We start from the raw sequence: 21,061 nt of genomic DNA, 5'->3' as shown, positions 1-21,061 counted from the left end.
ATTCTTAGATGTTCGGTTTTTTTAAGGCTTTTGATTTTTTTACCTTCACATCTGATCAGTGTTGATGGGAACTTTATGGTATCTGGGGCTAAATGGAGTAAGTGGGTGAAACTTATCCTTAGATTGGATATAAGGAAGAAGTTCTTTACTGTGAGGCACTGGAATGGTTGCCCAGGGAGGTTGTGAATGCTCCATCACTGGTGGTGTTCAAGGTCAGGTTGGATGAAGCCTTGGGTGGCATGGTTTAGTGTGAGGTGTCCCTGCCCATGGCAGGGGGATTGGAACTAGATGATCTTAAGGTCTTTTCCAACTGTTAACTGGTCTATGATTCTATTAAATAGTGAAGAGTGTCATATGTTGTATAGTTGCAATCTTTTCAACAAAGGGTTAAGAGGAGCCAGCTCCTTCAGTGCCTTCCAGAAAGGCTTGGTTCTTTGGCTTGTGACCTATTCCAACTGCCCAAATGTGTTAATCTGCTTACGTACTTCTTCTATAATTTCTGGTAATAAACACATTGTACTGTAACTACTAAACTGTCAGCTGGTAGTAGTTGAGAATTTGAAAAGATGAAGACCAGAGCATGACATTTCTTGCTACAAAGAAATGAGTAGTAGCTGTGTAGTTCTTTTAAGGTGGGGTCCATCTCCTTACTAGAGATTCTGGCAACAGAGTTTTTTTACCCTGGTGATCTTTTATAAATAGTAATAAAACATTCTAACATGCTGCTATTCAAGGAGAAAGGTTATTAATTTACTTGTCCCAGAAGCACATGGGTACAATGGACTTAAGCACTGTTGGCAGGATCCTAGAGTGTCTGCAAAATGGTATATCAGTAGAATGTATGAATCTAGACAGCATTAAACCCACTTTCAAAATGTTAGCAACTTGAAAAATATTTGGCTGCTCAGAGAAAACAATGCAAGCATAGAACTGAATCTTAAAAATCCTTGCATCTTGTATGCTTGAATTCATTACATATAAGGTGGAAATACTTGACAGTTTCAGGACTTGAAAGAGTGTATTTTAATTTTGATGAAAGAAATGCTCATCACAGGCAGCAGTGACAATTGGTGTAATTGTTGGCAGCTTCTGCATTGCATTGTTGTTTAAGCATGTTCATTGCAAGGCAGTGAAGTTTCTTATTCATCATTTTGTATTTGAATATTGTCGTATCTCACAACAGCAGTGTTTTCCTTTGTTACCATTATGACACTTCTTATAGTTGTGTTGTTGAAGAAAATGCATTGGACAGCCTTGGATGTGAACATAAACTCTCCCTTCGGCATTTCTGAACGTATTCAGGAATAGCTGGAGAGTCAGCCTTTTCAAAAATTACAATTTATGGAGTGCAATACATGATATTTGAAGTGTTTGAAGATTGGGTATGTATAGCAAAAACAATGAACCATTTCACAGAGCAGCTGAAATATTTTAATTCAGCTCTGCAGTGCTTTCCAAGAAAGTCAATGCACTGCAGCATAAAAACTGGCCTGTAACACTCTTCCAGAGGGGGAATTACAGCTAGTAATCTTTGTCTGCTTTTCACCTGTTTACATTTTAAAAGGTGGTAAATAAAGCATGCTGATTTTAATAAACTTAGCCAATTGATTAGTGGTTGCTTTGAGTATTTGTATTTTGGCAGTAGGTGCTAGTTTCCCCTTGAGATAAGCTTGCTTATTGGTTTAACCTATCTCCCTTCCACTAGCAACAACAGGCTGTCAGAACTAGATAGGAGCAGTTTTTTCCGGAGCAAACTGGTTGGAAGAAGTTGCCAATTTTGCAGCACCAGTGTTGGCTTAATGAGAAACAAGAGGAAAGCAGTAATTATTTTTAAAATTGATTCAGATATCATTGCACATGAAACTGTCTCTTGAATTAAGTGTTCTAAGTGTTTTTAACAGAAAAACATGACCTGTGTAAATATCACCAGTTTAACTTCAACCCCATGCATTTTAATGAAAAACCTTGAGAGTATTCATGGTGTTTATATGCACAGCGAGGGGAGAAAGGATTCTGCAGGTCACAATGGAAATGCCCTAATTTTCTTTGATGTGATTCAAAGAAATCACTCCACAGTACGCAGTGTAAAGTAAAGCAGAAACCCTTATTAGTGCCAGGAGCGCGTGGGGGTTCAAACCTCCATACGTGTGTCCAAAGAACAGTAAATCTTAGGGGTTCTTTTATACCTACTTTTCATCTCAATACAATTTTATCTAAAGCATACTTTCATACAATTTGGTAAGTTGCATAACTGTGTTTTTTTTTACCCTGTTGTGCATTTGAGTTAGGGCTACAGCGATAGTCTATGGGTTAGTATTGTTATAAATGTGGCTCAAATAAATTGACGAGAACCAGACCAATGAATTGAATTGGTTTATTGAGCAAGCAACAGCAAGCAAAACAGCTCTGGGCAGCTGGGGAGTCTCTGCTCCGCCAGTGGCACGCACCCCACTTCCCCAAAATCACTGGTTTTATACTCTTCTTCATCCGATATACCTGTCACTTCTTGGTGTACTCTGCGTCTGTGTGGCCAGTTGATAAGGGGTCTCATTCTGCCTCCCGGTGGGCGTGGGGAGGAAGGCTCCTTATCTCCTTCCCCATACATTGCTCACTTTAACGGATGCCTATGGTCTATAAGCAAAATGTCAAAGTGTCATAATTTTCCAGTAACTCTTAAGCAAGCAAGATTTGGTTAACAAACAGGAATTTACTCATCACAGTATTAATCAGGATTCTTACAGCTGTTTACCTTTTAGTTTAGTATTATTGGTTAACTGCTAATACTTATGAATTATGTGCTTGGTTCTTCATTCAAATTGTTATCCTATTTTGCCATTAGGGATGTCCCTGCTTAAAAGCAGCTTAGAGAAGCAGATGCAAGGCTGCCTACATACCTGAATTGTAACTTAATGTAAATCATGCCCTACCAGGAGGGCAGCTCCTTCCTTGTGGTGGTGTTTTAAAGTGCTGAGTCATCCTCATGCTAAATAGCCAAGTTACGTCAACTAAGGCCTAATGGCTTGGTCTCAGTCATTATGTCTACAGCTGGCACTGTCTTTGGGTCTCCGACATACTTTTTGTTAATGTTAACTGGGCTATCTGTAGTTAAAAGACTTTAACTATATGTGTGACTTGCTCTATTAGTGTTTTCTATTCTGAAATCTTTATAGTTAAAATTTCAAACAAGGTTTCTGTAAAATTGAGGAAAATTGCCTTGTGCAAGCCTAATTAATTCTGTAGATGACTGGTTTTTTTTTAGATAAAACTAGCTACCAGTTGTTTCCAAGCACTCTGTTAAAGAGAGAGCTCTCTTTCATAAAACTAGTGCATTTTTGACTGATCTGTACTGAAGAAAGGGAACTCTTAAGCCCTTTTAAAAAAAAAAAAAAATTTTTTTTTATTAAAATACTTTGCATCTACAAACAAAATTACCCTTTTGGATCTACAAGTGATTATCCAGTGGCTTTATTAAATCATCTCTGAAGCCTGTTCACTACAGTGAAGATGCAAATGAGATGAAACTGGGGCACAGACCAGAGCAGTGTCCTCCTATTGTCTCAGGATGCTTCAGTAGTCTGAAATGTACTCCCAGGAAATTGAGAATTGAGTTGGAAATAATAGTTTCTGCTGTGAATCCATTCTGCTAAATGGCTAGAGTGTTGTGAAGAAGAGTGAGAATGTGCTGTGGTTTCTCCTACTTGTCTAAAATGCAGGCTAGCATTACTTGAAGAGGCATATGCACTGTGAGCCTGAAGCAGTGAGAATTGTTACAGGCACCATTATTCCCTAATCCAGCTCATTGCATGGCAGCATAAATCTGTGTTAGCACGGTATAGAAATGAATGGGCAGAGGATTCTGCATTGTTACTATTGTTAGCAGTCTGTTGTCCAGGCCTGGTTCAAGCAAAGTCTGAATGTAAGGTTCCACAGCTGCTTGATTTTTATATGAATGGATGCTGCTGCTAAAAAGGCTGGAGGTCTTTCCCCTCTACTCCTCCTATGCAAGAGCCATGTGCTCTTGATCCAACTCACTGTAAAGCTGCATAAACAACTATCCTAGCACGAGGGAGTAGATGAAAATGTGGGTTCTTTTCACTTAGCATCCTCACAATAATAATGATGGACACTGTGGAACTCCTCCCAAGCTAAGTAATATTTTTTCACCTACCCACTGGAGCACTCTGGAAATGCTTGCTCCATAAAAAAAAAGTTTAAAATCTTATAGGATTATTTTGACAAAAACAGACCCTGACGTTTGAGACATTTGAGAGCTTCATTCTTCTGAGAAAAAACAAACAGGTAAGTATGCTTGTAACATCTTACTTCTTGTAGTGATTCCATGTTAGACACAGTTACAAACTGACACATTCAAAATACCTACACTTAAAGCTTAGTGGACTGCCTGCCTAGAATTAGGCTCTCCCACAGCTTGAATCTTACAGAGATGAAAGGAGAAACAGTTTCAAGCCTCACTTCATTCTTGATAGACAAATATTTTCTTCATTTTATACCTTTGAATTAAGGTACTTATGTAACTATTGGTTATTAAGAGAGCAGACTATGCAATTCCTGTTAGGATTCTAAAATTTGAAGTTGTAACCCCATGTAAAATGGGACTTTTCTCAGTGAAAGGCATTTTAACACGTATTATCCCTTGCAGTGTTGACCTTTTGAAGATTCAGGAGGTGCTAAGACTATGGAAGAACTGTACCTATCTAACAAGACATGGTTGTTTTGTTGTGGGTTTGGTTTTTTTTTGTGGTCTCCACTCCTTGGATGTTTTTCCTTTTTTGATTTATATCCTGCTTCAGGCCCAAACACAACGAAATTTTCAGTTATGTTACGGATGAATCTTGTGAGCTTTTCTTGATTCTCTTTTCCTCTGCAGCTGCCCCATTGTGGTGGGCACTACAGGACTGGAAGCAGGAAGTTACGTTTGATGTGAATAATACTGATAATGGTTAGAACCAGAAAACGGCATTCTTGTTACCACTATAGAAAATGAGATTCTGTAGGAGTGAATACTCTGAATTGGAAGGAATGATGACAAATCAGTTGGCAACTGAATCTTGACAAAAGCTTGTGAGGGAAACAGGGTTTTAAATGAACAGGCAATTGGGGAAGGGCAAGTCCAGTCAAATATGGAACAGCTGACTGAAAGTCACAGAATCCTAAGGGTTGGAAGGGACCTCAAAAGATCATCTAGTCCAACCCTCCTGCAAGAGCAGGGTAACCTAGAGTACATCGCACAGGAACTTGTCCAGGCGGGCCTTGAATATCTCCAACATAGGAGACTCCACAACCCCCCTGGGCAACTGTTCCAATGATCTGTCACTCTCACAGTAAAGAAATTTTTCCTGATGTTCACATGGAACCTCCTATGCTCCAGTTTACACCCATTGCCCCTTGTCCTATCACTGGACATCACTGAAAAAAACCTAGCTCCATCATCCTGACACTCACCCTTTACATACTTGTAAACATTGATGAGGTCACCCCTCAGTCTCCTCCAAGCTAAAGAGTCCCAGCTCCCTCAGCCTCTCCTCATAAGAGAGATGTTCCATTCCCTTAATTATCTTTGTAGCTCTGCGCTGGACTCTTTCAAGCAATTCCCTGTCCTTCTTGAACTGAGGGGCCCAGAACTGGACACAATATTCCAGATGCGGCCTCACCAAGGCAGAGTAGAGGGGGAGGAGAACCTCTCTTGAGCTACTAACCACACCCTTTCTAATGCACCCTAGGATGCCATTGGCCTTCTTGGCCATGAGGGCATATTGCTGGCTCATGGTCATCCTCCTATCCACCAGGACCCCCAGGTCCCTTTCCCCTTCACTACTGTCCAGCAGGTCAGCCCCCAACCTGTACTGGTACATGGAGTTGTTCTTCCCCAGATGCAAGACTCTACACTTGCCCTTGTTGAATTTCATCCTCTCCGCCCAACTCTCCAACCTGTCCAGGTCTCGCTGAATGGCAGCACAGCCCTCTGGTATGTCAGCCACTCCTCCCAGTTTGGTATCATCAGCAAACTTGCTGAGGGTACATTCAGTTCCCTCATCCAGGTCGTTGATGAGAATATTAAACAGCACTGGTCCCAGCACCGACCCCTGAGGGACTCCACTAGTCACAGACCTCCAGCTAGATTCTGCCCTATTGACCGCAACTCTCTGCCTTCTTCCTTCCAACCAGTTCTTGATCCACCTCACTACCTGATCATCAAGCCCACACTTCCTTAGCTTATCTGTGAGGATGCTGTGGGAGGCAGTATCAAATGCCTTACTGAAATCAAGAAAAACCACATCTACCGCTCTACCATCATCCATCCACCTAGTTACTTGCTCATAGAAGGCTATAAGGTTGGTCAAACATGACTTCCCCTTGGTAAAGCCACGTTGGCTGCTCTTAATGACCCCCTCATCCTTGATATGCCTAGAGATGGTGTCAAGAATAAGTTGTTCCATCACCTTTCCAGGGATGGAGGTAAGGCTGACCGGTCTATAATTACCTGGGTCCTCCTTCTTGCCCTTCTTATAGACTGGCATGACATTTGCCATCCTCCAATCCTCAGGCACCTCACCTGTTTCCCACGACTTACCAAAGATGATGGAGAGTGGCTCAGCAATGACTTCCACCAGCTCCCTCAGCACCCGCGGATGTATTCCATCCGGACCCATCGATTTATAGATGTCCAGATTACTTAACTGATCCCTAACCCAATCCTCATCTACCAAAGCAAACTCCTCCTTTATCCTGACTCCTTCTGGGGCTATAGGAATCTGGGTCCCCTGGGGAGAGTCTGCAGGAGTAAAGACAGAGGCAAAGAAGGCATTCAACACCTCTGCCTTCTTTATATCCTCTGTCTTCAGGGCACCCATCTCATGGGCCTATACTGCTTCTTGTGTTAGTTTTATTCGCTATGTATTTGAAGAAGCCCTTTCTATTGTCCTTGACCCGACTTGCCAGATTAAGTTCCAAGGAGTCCTTAGCTGTCCTAATTGCTTCCCTACATCCTCTAACAGCTGTCCTATATTCCTCCCAAGTGGCCAGCCCCTCCTTCCATAATCCATAGATTCTCTTTTTCCGTACAAGTTTGCCCAGCAGTTCCTTGTTTAACCATGCAGGTCTCCTGGCTCCCCTACTTGACTTCCTACTCACTGGGACACTCTGATCCTGAGCTTTGAAGAAGTGGTCCTTGAATGCTGACCGTCTTGAGCCCCTTTACCACCTAGTACCCTTTGCCATGATACTTCCCTTAGCGATTGAAGAGGCCAGAGTTTGCCCTGCGGAAATCCAGAAATGTGGCCTTGCTAGGTATTCTATTCCTCCCACACAAGATCCTAAACTCCACCATCTCATGGTCACTGCAGCCCAGGCTGCCATTGACCATCACTACTTCAGCCAGACTCTCCTTGTTGGTGAGTACCAGATCCAGCAGCACTCCTCTCCTAGTTGGTTCGTCCACCATTTGCATTAAGAAGGTATCATCAATGCACTGGAGGAACCTCCTAGACTGTGAATGACTGGCTGTGTAAGTCTTCCAGCAAATGTCAGGGTAGTTAAAATCCCCCATAAGGACCAAGGCATGTAGTCGTGAGGCTGCTTTCAATTGCCTGTAGAAAGCCTCATCAACTCCTTCGTCCTGATCAGGAGGTCTGTAATAGACCCCCACAACTGTGCCACGCATACCAGCCTGTCCCTTAATTCGCACCCACAGACTTTCCACTTGCTCCTCATCTGCCCCTGGACAGAACTCAATACATTCTAGTCGCTCTTTCGCATAAAGAGCAACTCCACCACCTCTCTTTGCTGATCTATCTTTCCTAAAAAGGACATAGCCACCCATGACCACATTCCAGTCATGTGAGCTGTCCCACCATGTCTCTGTAATTGCCACCAGGTCATAACCATTAGACCGCACACAGACTTCTAACTCCTCCTGTTTATTCCCCATGCTGCGTGCATTGGTGTACAGACATTCCAGGGAGTGAGCAGAGCACACTAGTGGCACCCTTGGAAGGTGGGAGGCCTTCTGGTCTTAATTAATACTAGAACATTGCCCCACTAGTTCAAACCCAGCTACAACCCCCTCGCACTTTGAATCTAACCTAGAGCTCTGTGAGTGAGCTCTCCTAACTCTTGCCCTGGTACCCTTTTTCCCCTGCAGGACAGGGTTTAAACAACTACCCTTTCCCTCAAATGAAACAATAGATTGAGAGTTCTCCCTAGTCTGCCGTTCTTCAAGCCCTAGCATGTTTCTCTTGGGCTTGTCCCCAACAGGCCCAGTTATCTCCCCTTCCCCCTTCCTACCTAGTTTAAAGCGCTGTCAATGAGCCCTGCTAACTCCTGTCCCAGAAACCTCCCCCTCTGGGACTGATGTATCCCACCTGCCACCAGCAAACCAGGTGTCTCATATAGCAGCCCATGATTGAAAAACCCAAATCCCTGCCTTTGGCACCAGTCCCATAGCCATACATTAATCTGCAGTCTCTTCCTATTTATCACTTCACCTTTGCTTGTAACAGGTATGGAGGCAAACACCACTTGTGCTCCAGACCCTCTAACCGGCCGTCCCAGGGCCCTGAAGTCTCTTCATTGCCCTTGCCCTGCTTGTAATAATTTCATCACTGCCAACCTGAAAAACCAGCAGCAGATAGTAGTCAGAGGGCTGCACCAGATCAGAGAGTTTCCTTTTAACATCTCCAATCCGAGCCCCAGGTAGGCAGCAGACTTCCCTGTGGGATGGATCAAGTTGACAAATGGGCCCTTCTGTTCCCCTCAGAAGGGAGTCACCCACCACAATTACTCTTCTTCTTCGTTGAGGAAGTTCTAAGGCATGGGAGTGAGTGACAAGCCCTAGGTGACTCACTAGATGGATCTATCCCTCCATCTCCATTTACCTGGTCCTGTAGTTCCAAGACCTCATACCTGTTACTCAAGGGCAACTGGGAGGAAGGAAGGGATTGTGAGGGTTTTCGCTTACCTCTCCGAGGAGGGACCTCTCTCCATACTTTCTTGTCCCTTAAGTTTACTCCTTCTATCTGATGGTAGGAGGGAAGGGGATCTATCACTTGTTCAACCACAAAAAGTCCCTGGTTAACTACTCCTGTAGCTGCTGTGCTGTGCTGGAGTCACCACTGGATCCTCTTTGGTGTTTGTTTCCTTTAAACTGCAGGATGTAGATGGTGTTAGGTGATGCTACTTTAGGCAATTTTAGGAAAATGTAAGGTCACCCTTCCTCAATTCCCCATTCCCCCACACTCTAAGGAAAAACAGGAAAGGTAGTTGATCTCAACTTGCTTCCTTTTATAAGTTATACTAGATCTGGTTTTCTGAGATATTCCTTGTGTCTCTAGATTGTAGTGCAACATCAGGCATTCTGAAAGGAAATGACACTAAAAATGCCAAGTGTCAACTATTTTTGGGAATTTTTTATCATAGCAAGTTATCTTTAAGAGAACCATCAGGAAAGAAAATTACTTTGTTCACTAAAATATAACGTTGTCTTGGAAGTCTCCTAAATATATTGTTCAGTTCACACACAAATATCTCAAAGCTCTTTAGAGCTGGTTGGATCAAGAATTACTTGAGCATTGGAACATTAATGTGGAATTAGAGGTCTTCCTCACTCCTGATTTAATCAGGATAAACAGTAGAGCATCAGCATCCAGGAACATGCTTAACCTGAACAAGGTTAGCCAGAACGCTAACCTGAATCTGATGTTGTTTCTACTGCTAGTGCATTATAATTTATCTGACAATGTTTAAATAAAGGTACTGGGTTTTTTTTCCTCTTTTGTGAGGATACTAGGTTTGGGCTTACTTGGTAATGTACTTGGCAGTACCTTAGCAGTTAGTAGTTGGGAAATGAACAATAAGTTTGGGGAATTTTTCTTTAAAGCAGTAATGTAGTTCTTGTTCTGATGTCATAGTATGCTTCTCTTATAGTTTCATTAGATGATGAATGATTGTCCTTACCAATTTATATAAGAAATCAACTAAATGGCTTTTAATATCCTGCTACTCAGAATTTGAATTTTCTTGAACAGACCATAATAGAATAGCAAGGGTTCCCAACCTTGAAAGGACTGAAATAAATTGTGATATAATTTTCAGAAAGCAGGTGTCTTGAAACAAGTGGAAGTAAGTGCTGGCAATAAGATTAAGCATGTTTAGAAAGCGATTGTATGATTGCTTCCAAACACTTCAGAAAAACCCAAAAAGGGTTTCCTTGTTACAGTAGGAAAGTGCAGAGGGACTCAGTGGAACAAATGTTAACTAATTCAGAGGTAAATTTAGGAATGCCATTCTATGCATGCTTAAGGAACAGTTAAAAATGTAATTAAATGTTTATTAGGAAAAATGGCGTACCAATGAACATTAAAAGCAAATACATATATTGAATGTAGTAAAAAAATGCTGGATGCTGCAGCTTTATTAAAGCTGCCTTTGTGTTGCATTCCTTCTTCCTGTATGTTACTGTAACCCTTTAATGAAATACAAGCATAAATATCTTTGGAAAATACCACTGTCCTTTAGGTTGTTCAAAAAAAGTTAGTTAATTGCTTGCTACAGCACCTGTTGGCTTGTTAGCAAAAAGCTCTTGTGTGTTCCTGTGTTTGCTTCAGCCATCTGTCTTTATACTGTCAGTTATGATTTTAAACCAGCTTTACTTTTTATGCATCTAAAGAAGTCAAACTCCTCTATCAGGACTTGTAGTAGGCTGGGGAGTGCAGTAATGCTTAGTGTGCAGTGTTGTGTTTTGTTACTACCACTGTATCTAGGAGAGGCATACTTGTCCATGGTCTTGAGTTAAGCCTTTGTACTGGAAAATTGGATGAGGAAAAAAGGGTTTCAAACAAGGTCTGTGGTTCGTATATCAAATTATCTCTGTACATACAAAATACATTATCAGCAACAGGATTTGAGATAGTAGGGATAAAACTATTTAAACTGTCAACTCATTAGTGTGTTGATATTTATTGTACAGCATTTCCATTTTTATGAAATAGATTTGGATGGTGAGAAATGAACACAAAAATAAAATCTAAAAACCCGATTGCCTTGCCCCTCACACGTCTCTTCAACTTCACTCTTTCATTCCCAAATTTACCTCCTCAAGTGGTAGAGTGGGGATGGGAAATGGGGGTTGTGGTCAGTTCATTGCAATTCTTCTCTGCCACTTCATCCTCCACCCACTTGTTCCTGTCTCCAGTGTGGGGTCTCTTCACAGAATACTGTCCTTCAAGACCTTCTCCAGCATGGGTCCTCTCCGTGGGGTACAGTCCTTCAGGAGCAGGCTGCTCTAGTGTGGGTCCACTGTATGCTGCAAGTTCCTGCCACAAAACCTCCTCTGGCATGAGCTTTCCACAGACTGCAGCCTCCTTCAGCATATATCCACCTCCTGCAGCCTGGGGACCTCCACAGGAGACACAGCCTGCCTCACCATGGTCTGCTCATTAGGCTGCAGGGGAATCTCTGGCACCTGAAGCACCTTCTCCCCACCTTCTGCACTGACCTGATCTCTGCAGGGCTGTTTCTTTCAGTTCCTTCTAACTCTCCCAGTGCTGTTGCAGTTTTTTACCCTTAATCACCCACACAGAGGTGCCACCAGTGTTGCTGACGAATTCAGCTTTGGCCAATGGTGGGTCCATCTCAGAGCCAGCTGGAATTGGCTCTATCTGACATGGGGGCTGCCTCAGCGTCTTCTCCCAGAGTACACCCCTGCAGCTCCCTCTTGCCCCTGTTACCAAACCATGGATATATGAACGCAATGCACTGTGTTGCTTGCCCAAACATTATTCTGAAAGAGGACTCTGCACATGAAAAAACCTGACTGTTATGCATCATCCTCAGAAACTGAACAAATCCAGTAACTTTCCTTTTCCTAGTATTTCTTGTTTATAAATCTCTGCAGCTTGGTGTTTACAGGTGTGTGCTCTTAGGGTTGTGCTGATGCGTTTTCAGCTGTAAGCAAATGCCATCAGATCTGTGATAGTTGACACCTGTACTTTTTGTATTGGATGCATGGCTGAAAACTTTGCTTGTCCTATATGTAGTTTTATCATTTTGTACAAAAAACTGAATTCTGCAACTATTATTGCAAAGTAAGAATTCACTTGAAAATTATGATTTGCGAAAAAAGCTTTAGTACTTGCTTATGACCGGTAATGCTGACAAAGTCAGTAAAATGCTGATGTTAAAACGGAGATATGTTTGTCTATGAGTTCTGATAACTTAGAGCATGTGTCTTTCCTTGAACGTAATCGGTGTTCCTTTTTAACCTTTAAATGTATTGTTTTCATATTTACTCAAGTTTTCCACTTAATTCCAGAATAGTCATTGTCTTTCATCTCCAGTTTTCTAAGTTCTCAATTCAGGGTTCATTGTAAACCATAGTTTTCTTTCCCAGTAACTTAGTGTCTCTCTTAGTTACATGGGTTCTGGTGAGCTGCCAGCCCCTCACCATGTTCTGCAGGACTGTGGCGATCACGCAGCACACTTCATTGTACTATTTGTTTACTGATAAGGAGCATGGATAGAAATTCCAGTGTCTCTAGGTGGCTAGACTGAAGTTCTGAAACAAATCTGCATGAGTTTGTTAGGCACTGTTGCTTGCCATGAGCCTTTCTGTCTCAAAAGCACCATGCATGAAAGCATGTGTACAGAGCACCCTGCTTGTACCTTCCATTTCTGATGTGGAGAGTGGAGAGGAAAAGACCACACATGGTTTATATTCTTCAGTACGTTACTGAAAAAGCCTTGGATACATTAGAAACGGTAGATAAGGACCTGAAAGAAATACTGCCTGACAAATTTGCATTTTACATTTTGTGCCAAAAAGGCCTTTGTTGCCAGCTGTGTGCCTAGCAATGTAAGCTGGCTGTAACACACTGAGATCATGATACTAGGTATTTTCACTCAAACCCATGATGCTGAGGTTGACTAAACCTAGTTTAAAACTGATTTGTGTAGCAGTCATCAATCCAGGATCAGAACAAAAGCAAATTTACCCACACACAGTTGCAGAATAAAACCTTGACTTAAGGGTAGACAGCGTAAGGAATTCTAGAAAAAGTTTCAAGAGGATTTGAGAGATTTGGGCAGTTTTCCTTTTCTCCTTCTCTCATCTCAGTCTAGAATTTGTCATCTATTGAACATGTAGTTGGCAGTATTCTATTGGTGAGCATGCAGATTAAACATTTGATTTACATTAACACTTTTCCTAACTTGTACCCTGCCCCTTCCTTGCTCACCATGTTTTCAATTTGAGCTGATTTATAAGCAGTGGTTAAACCATGACATCAGCTTAATAGAACTAATCTGTTTCAGTGGTTCCATGTTTAATCTTCAGTGGCAGTGTTGGCTTTTTCCCATCCTCATCCTGCTTCTCATGTTGCTTCAGTGTAAACAGCAGTGCATTTGGTCAGTGAAGCAGACTGGGGACTGAAGGTGATGCTTGGGAGAGCTGGAGAAAGACATCCATGTTTGAATCAGTTTGCCTGTCTCATTCTTTCTCTATATCCAGCTCCCAAACACAAGCAAAGACTGGCCCAGTCACTTACGCTGACACAGAGCACTGTGTTTTGTCAGGGTCAGGAATAAGCAGTGGAGGAACAGAGGGCAATTTGTAATAGGCACTATTGAAAAATGTAAAAAATAGTCTTTTTCAGCAAGCATGTATCTTGAATATTAAGAGGTTTGTTCACTGTTGACTGTGGTAAATTGATTTGCTTAATAAAAGGAGGAATACTGTCATTGGAGTTCTACTACCTGATACACCAGAATTGGACTTCTTAATTATCCTTCATGATGATGGTATAAAAATTTTACAAGGGTTTTAACCAAAACTACAGACTTTCTATCAAAGGAAGCTACACAAATATGTATTGAAATGCAGACTTGCAAAACAGCAATTATAATGAAAGCAGGCTTAACATCGTAGCCTTTCAGATAAAATACCTTCTTGTATACAAGTGATGAAAACTACCAGCTAAATTTTCAGAGTGAAGACCTAATTTAGTAAAACTGGTGGACTTTTATTAGAGAATTGCTTTCTAGTGGGTTGGCCAGTTAAATCTCTAGCATGCGTTGGAAGAACGTAATGAAAAAGTTACTTAAATCTTGTATGATGCACTTAGAGTAAGGAATTAAGTTCTGCAGAAAACAAAATGTTTGAGTAGTTTCTTTCTTCTACATTTTATTATAAAAGTGAAGCAGGAACAGAATTAAGCCCATTCAGGTTTAGTTAAATATGCAAGTGATGAATTATATACTAGTGTTAAATTCCCTGAGTTAAACGGTGCTTCTGATTTTCTTTAAGGCCCTACGATTGTGCCTTCTCTCAAATGGCAGCTGTATGTCTAGAATCAATCTCTAGACTCGTGACTATTCTACTGTTAGCTTTGCATGGTGACTTCCACCTCTTAAGTGATTATTTTAACCTAACTTAGTTTCAATTAGCTTTTTTGGGGAGTTAATGACTGTGATAATTCTCTTAAAGCAAGATGTTAATGCATAGAGATTTTCCTTGGATGATTAACAAGCCTCAGTGCTAATAAGACGTTCTGTTTTCTGCAGCTAGGAAAAGTGTCTACTTTAAAATGTTTGTATAGATCTTTTCCATTTCAGTCTGTTCTACTCATTGTTAAACCCCAAGTTTTGACCTTGACTTTGTCCTTTTTCTTCTCTTGAGAAAATTATTCATTGTTTAAGCCTTTGCATTACATTGAGTGATGTCACACCCGAGTGATGCCTAGTGCAGAATGTCAAACAGACCACCACCTTGTGCATTGCAAACTTAACTTCCACTTCGAGCCCAAACCTAAGAGGGGCAGCATTCCGAGGAAGAGGCTCAATGTTAATAATCTCCAAATAGCTGCAGTGAGGGACAGCTTTCAGGCTAACCTTCAAACTAGGCTTGAAGATCAGCTTATAGATCCTGAAGCGCTTTGGCAACATACTAAAAATAGCATCCTGCAGTCCTCTGTAGAATCCATTGGGTTCTCTTTTAAAAAAAAAAAAAAAACAAAACAAAGACTGGTTTGACGATAGCAACCAGGAGGTCCAGGAATTGCTGACGAGATCTGCTCATCAAGCACACCTCGCTCAGCCACTTTGCCATGTAAGAAAAGCAGCCTTTTGTCTTGCATGTAGCAAACTCCAACAGAAACTTGGAAACATCCAGAACAAGTGGTGGCTCAACCTAGCAGAAAAGACTCAATTACGTGCAGATTTGGGTGACCACAGAGGATTCTATGAGGCTCTGAAAGCAGTGTATGGACCAACATTTCAGGTTCAAAGCCCCTTACTTAGTGCAGATGGCCAAATGCTTCTTACAGATAAAATCTCCATCCTGAATCGTTGGTCTGAACATTTTCACTCTTTAGTGCTAACCGTGTAGTCCAAGGCAAAGGAATCCAGCACATTCTACAACAACCGCTGAAAAATGAATTGGATTTAGCCCCTACTATGGGAGAGACTCTTAAGGCTCTACAGCAGGTGAAAACTGGCAAGGCAGCTGGGGTTGACAGAATCCCACCTGAAGTCTGGAAGCATGGAGGCCAAGCATTTAATGCTAAATTTCACGAGCTAGTTGTGTGCTGTTGGGACCAAGGTAAATTACCATCAGATTTTCCTGATGCAATCATCATCACTCTGTATAAGAAAAAAGGTGTAAAGTCAGACTGCTCAAGCTACCGAGGTATAACTCTGCTCTCCATTGCTGGAAAAATTCTTGCAAGATTACTGTCGAACAGACTAGTACCCGCTATCGCAGAAGAACTTCTACCTGAAAGTCGGTGTGGTTTCAGAGCTAATAGAAGTACCACAGACATGGTATTTGTTGTCAGACAACTGCAAGAAAAGTGCAGAGAACAGAATAAGGGGCTCTATGTAACTTCCGTTGACCTCACCAAAGCATTTGACACTATGAGCAGAGAAGGCCTGTGGCTGATCTTGGAATTTTGGCTGATTAGGTTTTCCCCCAAGTTCTTCAAAATAATTATTCTGTTGCATGAGGATCAGCAAGGGCAAGTCAGATACGGCGATGCACTCTCTGAGCCCTTCCCAATAACCAAAGGTGTGAAACAAGGTTGCGTTCTCTCACCAACTTTATTCACAGTCTTCCTCAGCCTGATGCTCCAGAGGGCTACGGTAGACCTCGATGGACAAACGGCATTTATATTCGATATCGTACTGATGGTAGCCTATTCAATCTAAGGCGACTGAAGGCCCACACTAAGACTGTAAATCCTCTGGTCCGTGAACTGCATTTTGCTGACGATGCCGCCCTTGTCGCGCACACAGAAGCAGATCTGCAGCGTTTAACATCTTGCTTTGCAGAGGCGGCTGAGCTTTTTGGACTGGAAGTCAGCTTGAAGAAGACAGTAGTTCTCTACCAACCTGCACCACAAGAAGATTACCATCATCCCCACATTACCATTGGCAAGTCAGAGCTTAAGTCAGTTCAGCAGTTCAGATCTCTGGAAAGCATTATTTCCTCAAATGCCACGATCGACAAAGAGATAGACAACAGAATAGCAAAGGCACATAGAGCCTTCGGAAAACTCCATAAAAGAGTCTGGTGCAATAAACATCTGAAGAAAGGTACAAAGATTAGTGTCTATAGAGCCATTGTGCTGTCTACTCTTTTATATGGGTCTGAATCATGGTTCATCTACTGTCATCACCTGCGACTCCTTGAACGCTTTCATCAGCGTTGCCTCCGTACAATTCTAAACATCCATTGGACTGACTGTGTGTCAAATGTTACTGACCTCGAACAGGCAGGAGTCACCAGTATTGAGGCCATATTGCTGAAATTGCAGCTGCATTGGGCAGGGCACGTCTCTAGGATGAAGGATCACCACCTCCCTAAGATAACATTTTAAGGTGAACTTGCCACCGGTTGCCGCAAGAGAAGTGCCCCAAAGAAGAGATATAACGACTCCCTGAAACAGTACCTTAGCCTTGGCCATATTGACTACCATCAGTGGTCCGCCTTGGCCTCCAATTGGGAGACTTGGAGACGCACCATACATAGTGCCACTGACTCCTTTGAGAACTCACGCAGAACTAGTCTCGAGGAGAAAAGGCAAAGTAGAAAGAATCGCGCCCCGCCTATACCACCCAAGGAGACCTTTTGTTGTGCTTTTTGCAGCCGGATTTGCCTATCTCACATTGTCCTTTTCAGTCATCAGCGTGTTTGTAGTAAGCATGGCTAAAGCCCTTCCCAAATCTTTGTTTTTGAAGTCAAGCCATGATGATGATGACTGGTTCTCAGGTCTTTCTTCAACCTGGAGTCTAATGTTATTGTCTTAGAATTATTCCCCAGTGTGTCTTGCAGAGGAGTGGAGGGAGATGACTGTGTTTGCTTATTCTTATGTCTGTTGTGCTTGTTTTCCCTTGCTTAGTATAAAGATACTCACAATGTTAATACAGGTCTGTTCTTCCTCTATAGAACTTGCCTCATTTATTATGAAATTGAAATAATAATGAAAATAAAATTTCTTACATTTCATTTCCTCATATTATGTAGTTGGAAGTCAGTCATTTCACACTGCTGGTGTGTATGTAATAGTGTCACTAATACTCCACACTAATATGTGTTTACTTTAATCAATTCTGTAACAAATTTTCAAACGGAATAGTTTCCCTTTAGAGAAAAGGAATTAATGTTCTGTAAGATTATGGCAAGTACTTTATAGGAAAGAAACAAAAAGGTGCTTGACCTTGGTTGAAAGAACACACCATGAGGGAATAACATGTAAAGGTTACTTCAGTGATAAATGTGAATTAGCTGCTTTTACTCACATCTTATTCACAAGAAGGTATTAAAACATCCTTTTAAAGATTTATCCTTACAAGCTGTCTTTGAAGTTGTTTGATATATCTTGTCTTAAGTTGCACAACCATAATCAGTTTTTATTTTTTTTCCCCAGTTGGTGTTATCCGCTGTCCAATTTGTGGTCAGGAATGTGCAGAGAGACACATCATAGATAACTTTTTTGTGAAGGATACCACAGAGGTTCCCAGTAGCACAGTTGAGAAATCAAATCAGGTAAGTTCATTAACATGTAATCAACACCTTTTGGATGTGTATGAGTAGCCTTGACTGCTTGCTGTGTGGCCTTTTTGCTGTTTATAAGCAGAAAAATACTTCAAGTGCCTAGTCATCACATGGGGTAGCTACTCTAAAAAACCAGTTAAAATTGATGAAAGCACATGGGAAGAAGTGGTTTTCTTACTCTGAACTATTTTTAATTGTTGATACAAGATTATATTGCTTGGTATTGTTGATACTGTAAGTAAGGGGTGGGCATAAGAGTGGAAGTTCCTATACTTAGGACAGGGCACTTAAAGCGCTTTTTGAAACAGAAACCTGAGCAACACTGTATTAAGGGATCCCAGTGTAAAATGGAATCCTCTAGTTAAATCGGCCTTTTTTTTTTTTTTTAAATCTCATCACTGACAAAGCATAGCACTAAATAGAGGCTCAGACTTCTAACTGAGGAAGATGGTATGTTGTAGTGGTTTCTTGCTTTTCTTATGTAGGTAGCTTATTGTTCCTTTTGTAGTCAAATAATAGCCATCTCATAAAACCAGAACCTGCTTATCTGGAAGAATAGTAATACTGGGTTTTTCCTCATGATGGTTTTTTGGGAGAAGAGTGCTAATGTGGAAGCATACCAAATTAATAAATCACGTCTCTATAGTATCACAGTTTAGCTATTTCTGGTAACAAAATATTGCATGTCTTCATTTTTAGCTAGTAACAGAGTATGTCAAGTATTTCTTTACTCATAAACTTTTTATTGAACTCTAGGAACTTACTGTAAATCAGCTTCTTTAAATGTTGCTGCATTCTTCATAATAATAGTACACAGGGTTGCTATGTCAACGTTGCTTGCATTTCAACTCTTCCTCCAACATTTGGATGGTGGTCTCCTTTTATTTTGAAAATGCCTCTTTTTAGTTTTCTGCTTGAGACCTGTACCACTGGCTCCAGATCCATTTGTCTTGGGGGCAGCTTCTTACAGGTCCTCTATTATGTACTCTGCTTCTCTCAAAGCTTAACTGGAATTTGTGCTTACATCTATAAATGAGTATGTCACTCAGGAACAGGTGACAGCACCTAGTCAGGTTTGTGATACAAGCTCACTGATGATTAAGGGCATAAATTTTGTCATAATCTCTGAGGAAGAGGAATTAACTTACGTCTGAAAATCATTAATCTGCATTCAGCTTATAAGGAGCTTTACAGCTGGATTTGTGAGAAATGATAGACCCTACCAGAAATTGAATCTTATTTGGGAGTTGCCAGAAGTACAAGCAGTGTTCTCTTAATGTAGGACAGCTTTTTGCATTTGTGTGTGTTTTGGTTTGTTGTGGGGTTTTTTCCTTGTTTTATTTGGGGTTTGGTTTGCTTGTTTTGGTTTTGTTTGTTTTTCCTCCTGGATTTTGCAGGAAAACATCTGAGTTTTGGAGGTGGTTGTGAGATTTACACAAGTTCTCTCAATACTCTAACAGTAAGGCTGAGAAAATTAATAGTCCATCTTGTATTGAAAATTTGATCAGAACTTTTTTAGAGACTTTAAAATCAGGAAGAAAAAAAAAGATAAAAAATAACTTTGTTATGCAGCAGCAGTCCTGAACTTTTTTTTGGGCCTGTGCCATAACCTCTGCTCAGTTATGTAACAAGTCCTCTAAGATGTTTCTCTGGGGAAGGATGATGGAAGTACAATTATTTTTCCTGCGTTTAGTCACAAAGTTGGGTTGTGAGGTGGTTTGTTTGGGGTTTTTTTTTCCTACTTTCAGCGAAAGTTACGTGGGCAGTTGATGCCTTTGAGACTTGGATTAGCAACTGAAAATTCAAGAAGGGTTCTTTATATTCTTGATCATAATAATATATGTTGATCATAATCATGTACAACTGGATGGACTCCAGTGGGTCATAGCGTGTCAAAAGTTGGTGTATGTGCCAAACTCAGTCAGTGATGTCAGGGTAAGTCAGGCGCTTCCTTGGAATTGAGGGAAATGTCTTTTTTGTTTACCTTTTGGATCTTGATCTGCTGGAGGCAAATACAGAGAAATTCCACGTATTTCAGCAGCTGTTGTGGAATCATCCATTGTGTAAGCAAACGTCAGGGAGGTTCTTCAAAGCATTTGTGTTTCCTGATGTTCCCTCCTCAGACTTCTGTTTACCCTTCCATGTTTGTTTCTCTCTCTCCCTAACAAAAACCAGCAGGCTTGCCATTCAGAAAGCATGTCTGTTCTTCAGCTAAATTCCCTGGCTGAACTCTGCATACTTTCTGCAGCAGTTGAAGGCAGACCAGCACACTTGCTGACCTTTTTTTTGGTTTGGGGTTTAGTTTGGTTTGGTTTGTTTGTTTTAAATGGAGCTAGATGATTTGTGAGATACCTGCCAAGTAAGTGTGTGCCTTACCTCCTGGAATTGAATGATACATAGTTCTGTTTTGTTTGAGTAGATTTATTTTGGTCTGGTAATGAAGTTTTTTTGGACTTTCACGTTGGAACAAAAGGAGAAAAAAAAAAAGCTGCACCATTCTATAAAGCTCCCTGTGTGGAATAGTGAAGTTAATAACACTTAAATAGATCAGTGTCTTGTTCAACGGTACTGTTAGGAGGTTTAAGGCAGGAGCATCCTTCTAATTGGCCTGTCTTGTTTTGTCTTGGAAGGAGCAAAGAGAAATGAGAAAAAAATGCGAGTAGGAAGGTGGGGAACAGATCAGAGGAACTGAAGTGGAAAAGATACTGAGACTTGCAGAGAGTACTGGATGACGGATCATCCAAATTCTTTGGCTATTTTATAGACATTTTCTACTGAGATAGACATTTTATAGACATTTTCTACTGGTTAGTTTGGCTTTGATAGTTTAGTAGCTTTAGCGGGATGCTGAAGAAATTGGAATTGGAGGTAAGCTGTAGGTTTTCTGCAAGTGACATGGTGGCTTAGAACCACTGGTCCATATCTATGAGTAGCCTGTGTATGTGTGTTGTCAGGAAAGACTGGTTTATTTCAATTCAAGACAGCAGAAAAAAACCC

At 41.2% G+C, this 21,061-nt stretch overlaps 1 protein-coding gene across 1 annotated transcript in view; it reads left to right on the top strand.

Annotated features, from left to right (window-relative positions):
- TRIM24 (tripartite motif containing 24) overlaps window positions 1-21,061 on the top strand; it is a 74,840-nt gene that overhangs the window by 14,655 nt on the left and 39,124 nt on the right. The window contains exon 2 of the mRNA XM_057420725.1: window positions 17,937-18,055. Coding sequence (XP_057276708.1) covers window positions 17,937-18,055 — 119 coding nt within the window. The remainder of the gene's footprint in view (window positions 1-17,936; window positions 18,056-21,061) is intronic.

This window comes from Pezoporus wallicus, unplaced genomic scaffold (genome assembly GCF_028554395.1).
Source record: "Pezoporus wallicus isolate ANWC-B61680 ecotype Strahan unplaced genomic scaffold, APGP_CSIRO_Pwel_v1 contig_2871, whole genome shotgun sequence".
NCBI lineage: Eukaryota > Metazoa > Chordata > Aves > Psittaciformes > Psittacidae > Pezoporus > Pezoporus wallicus.
The sequence above is the reverse complement of the archived record's forward strand: the minus strand, read 5'-3'. Positions and strand labels throughout refer to the sequence as shown.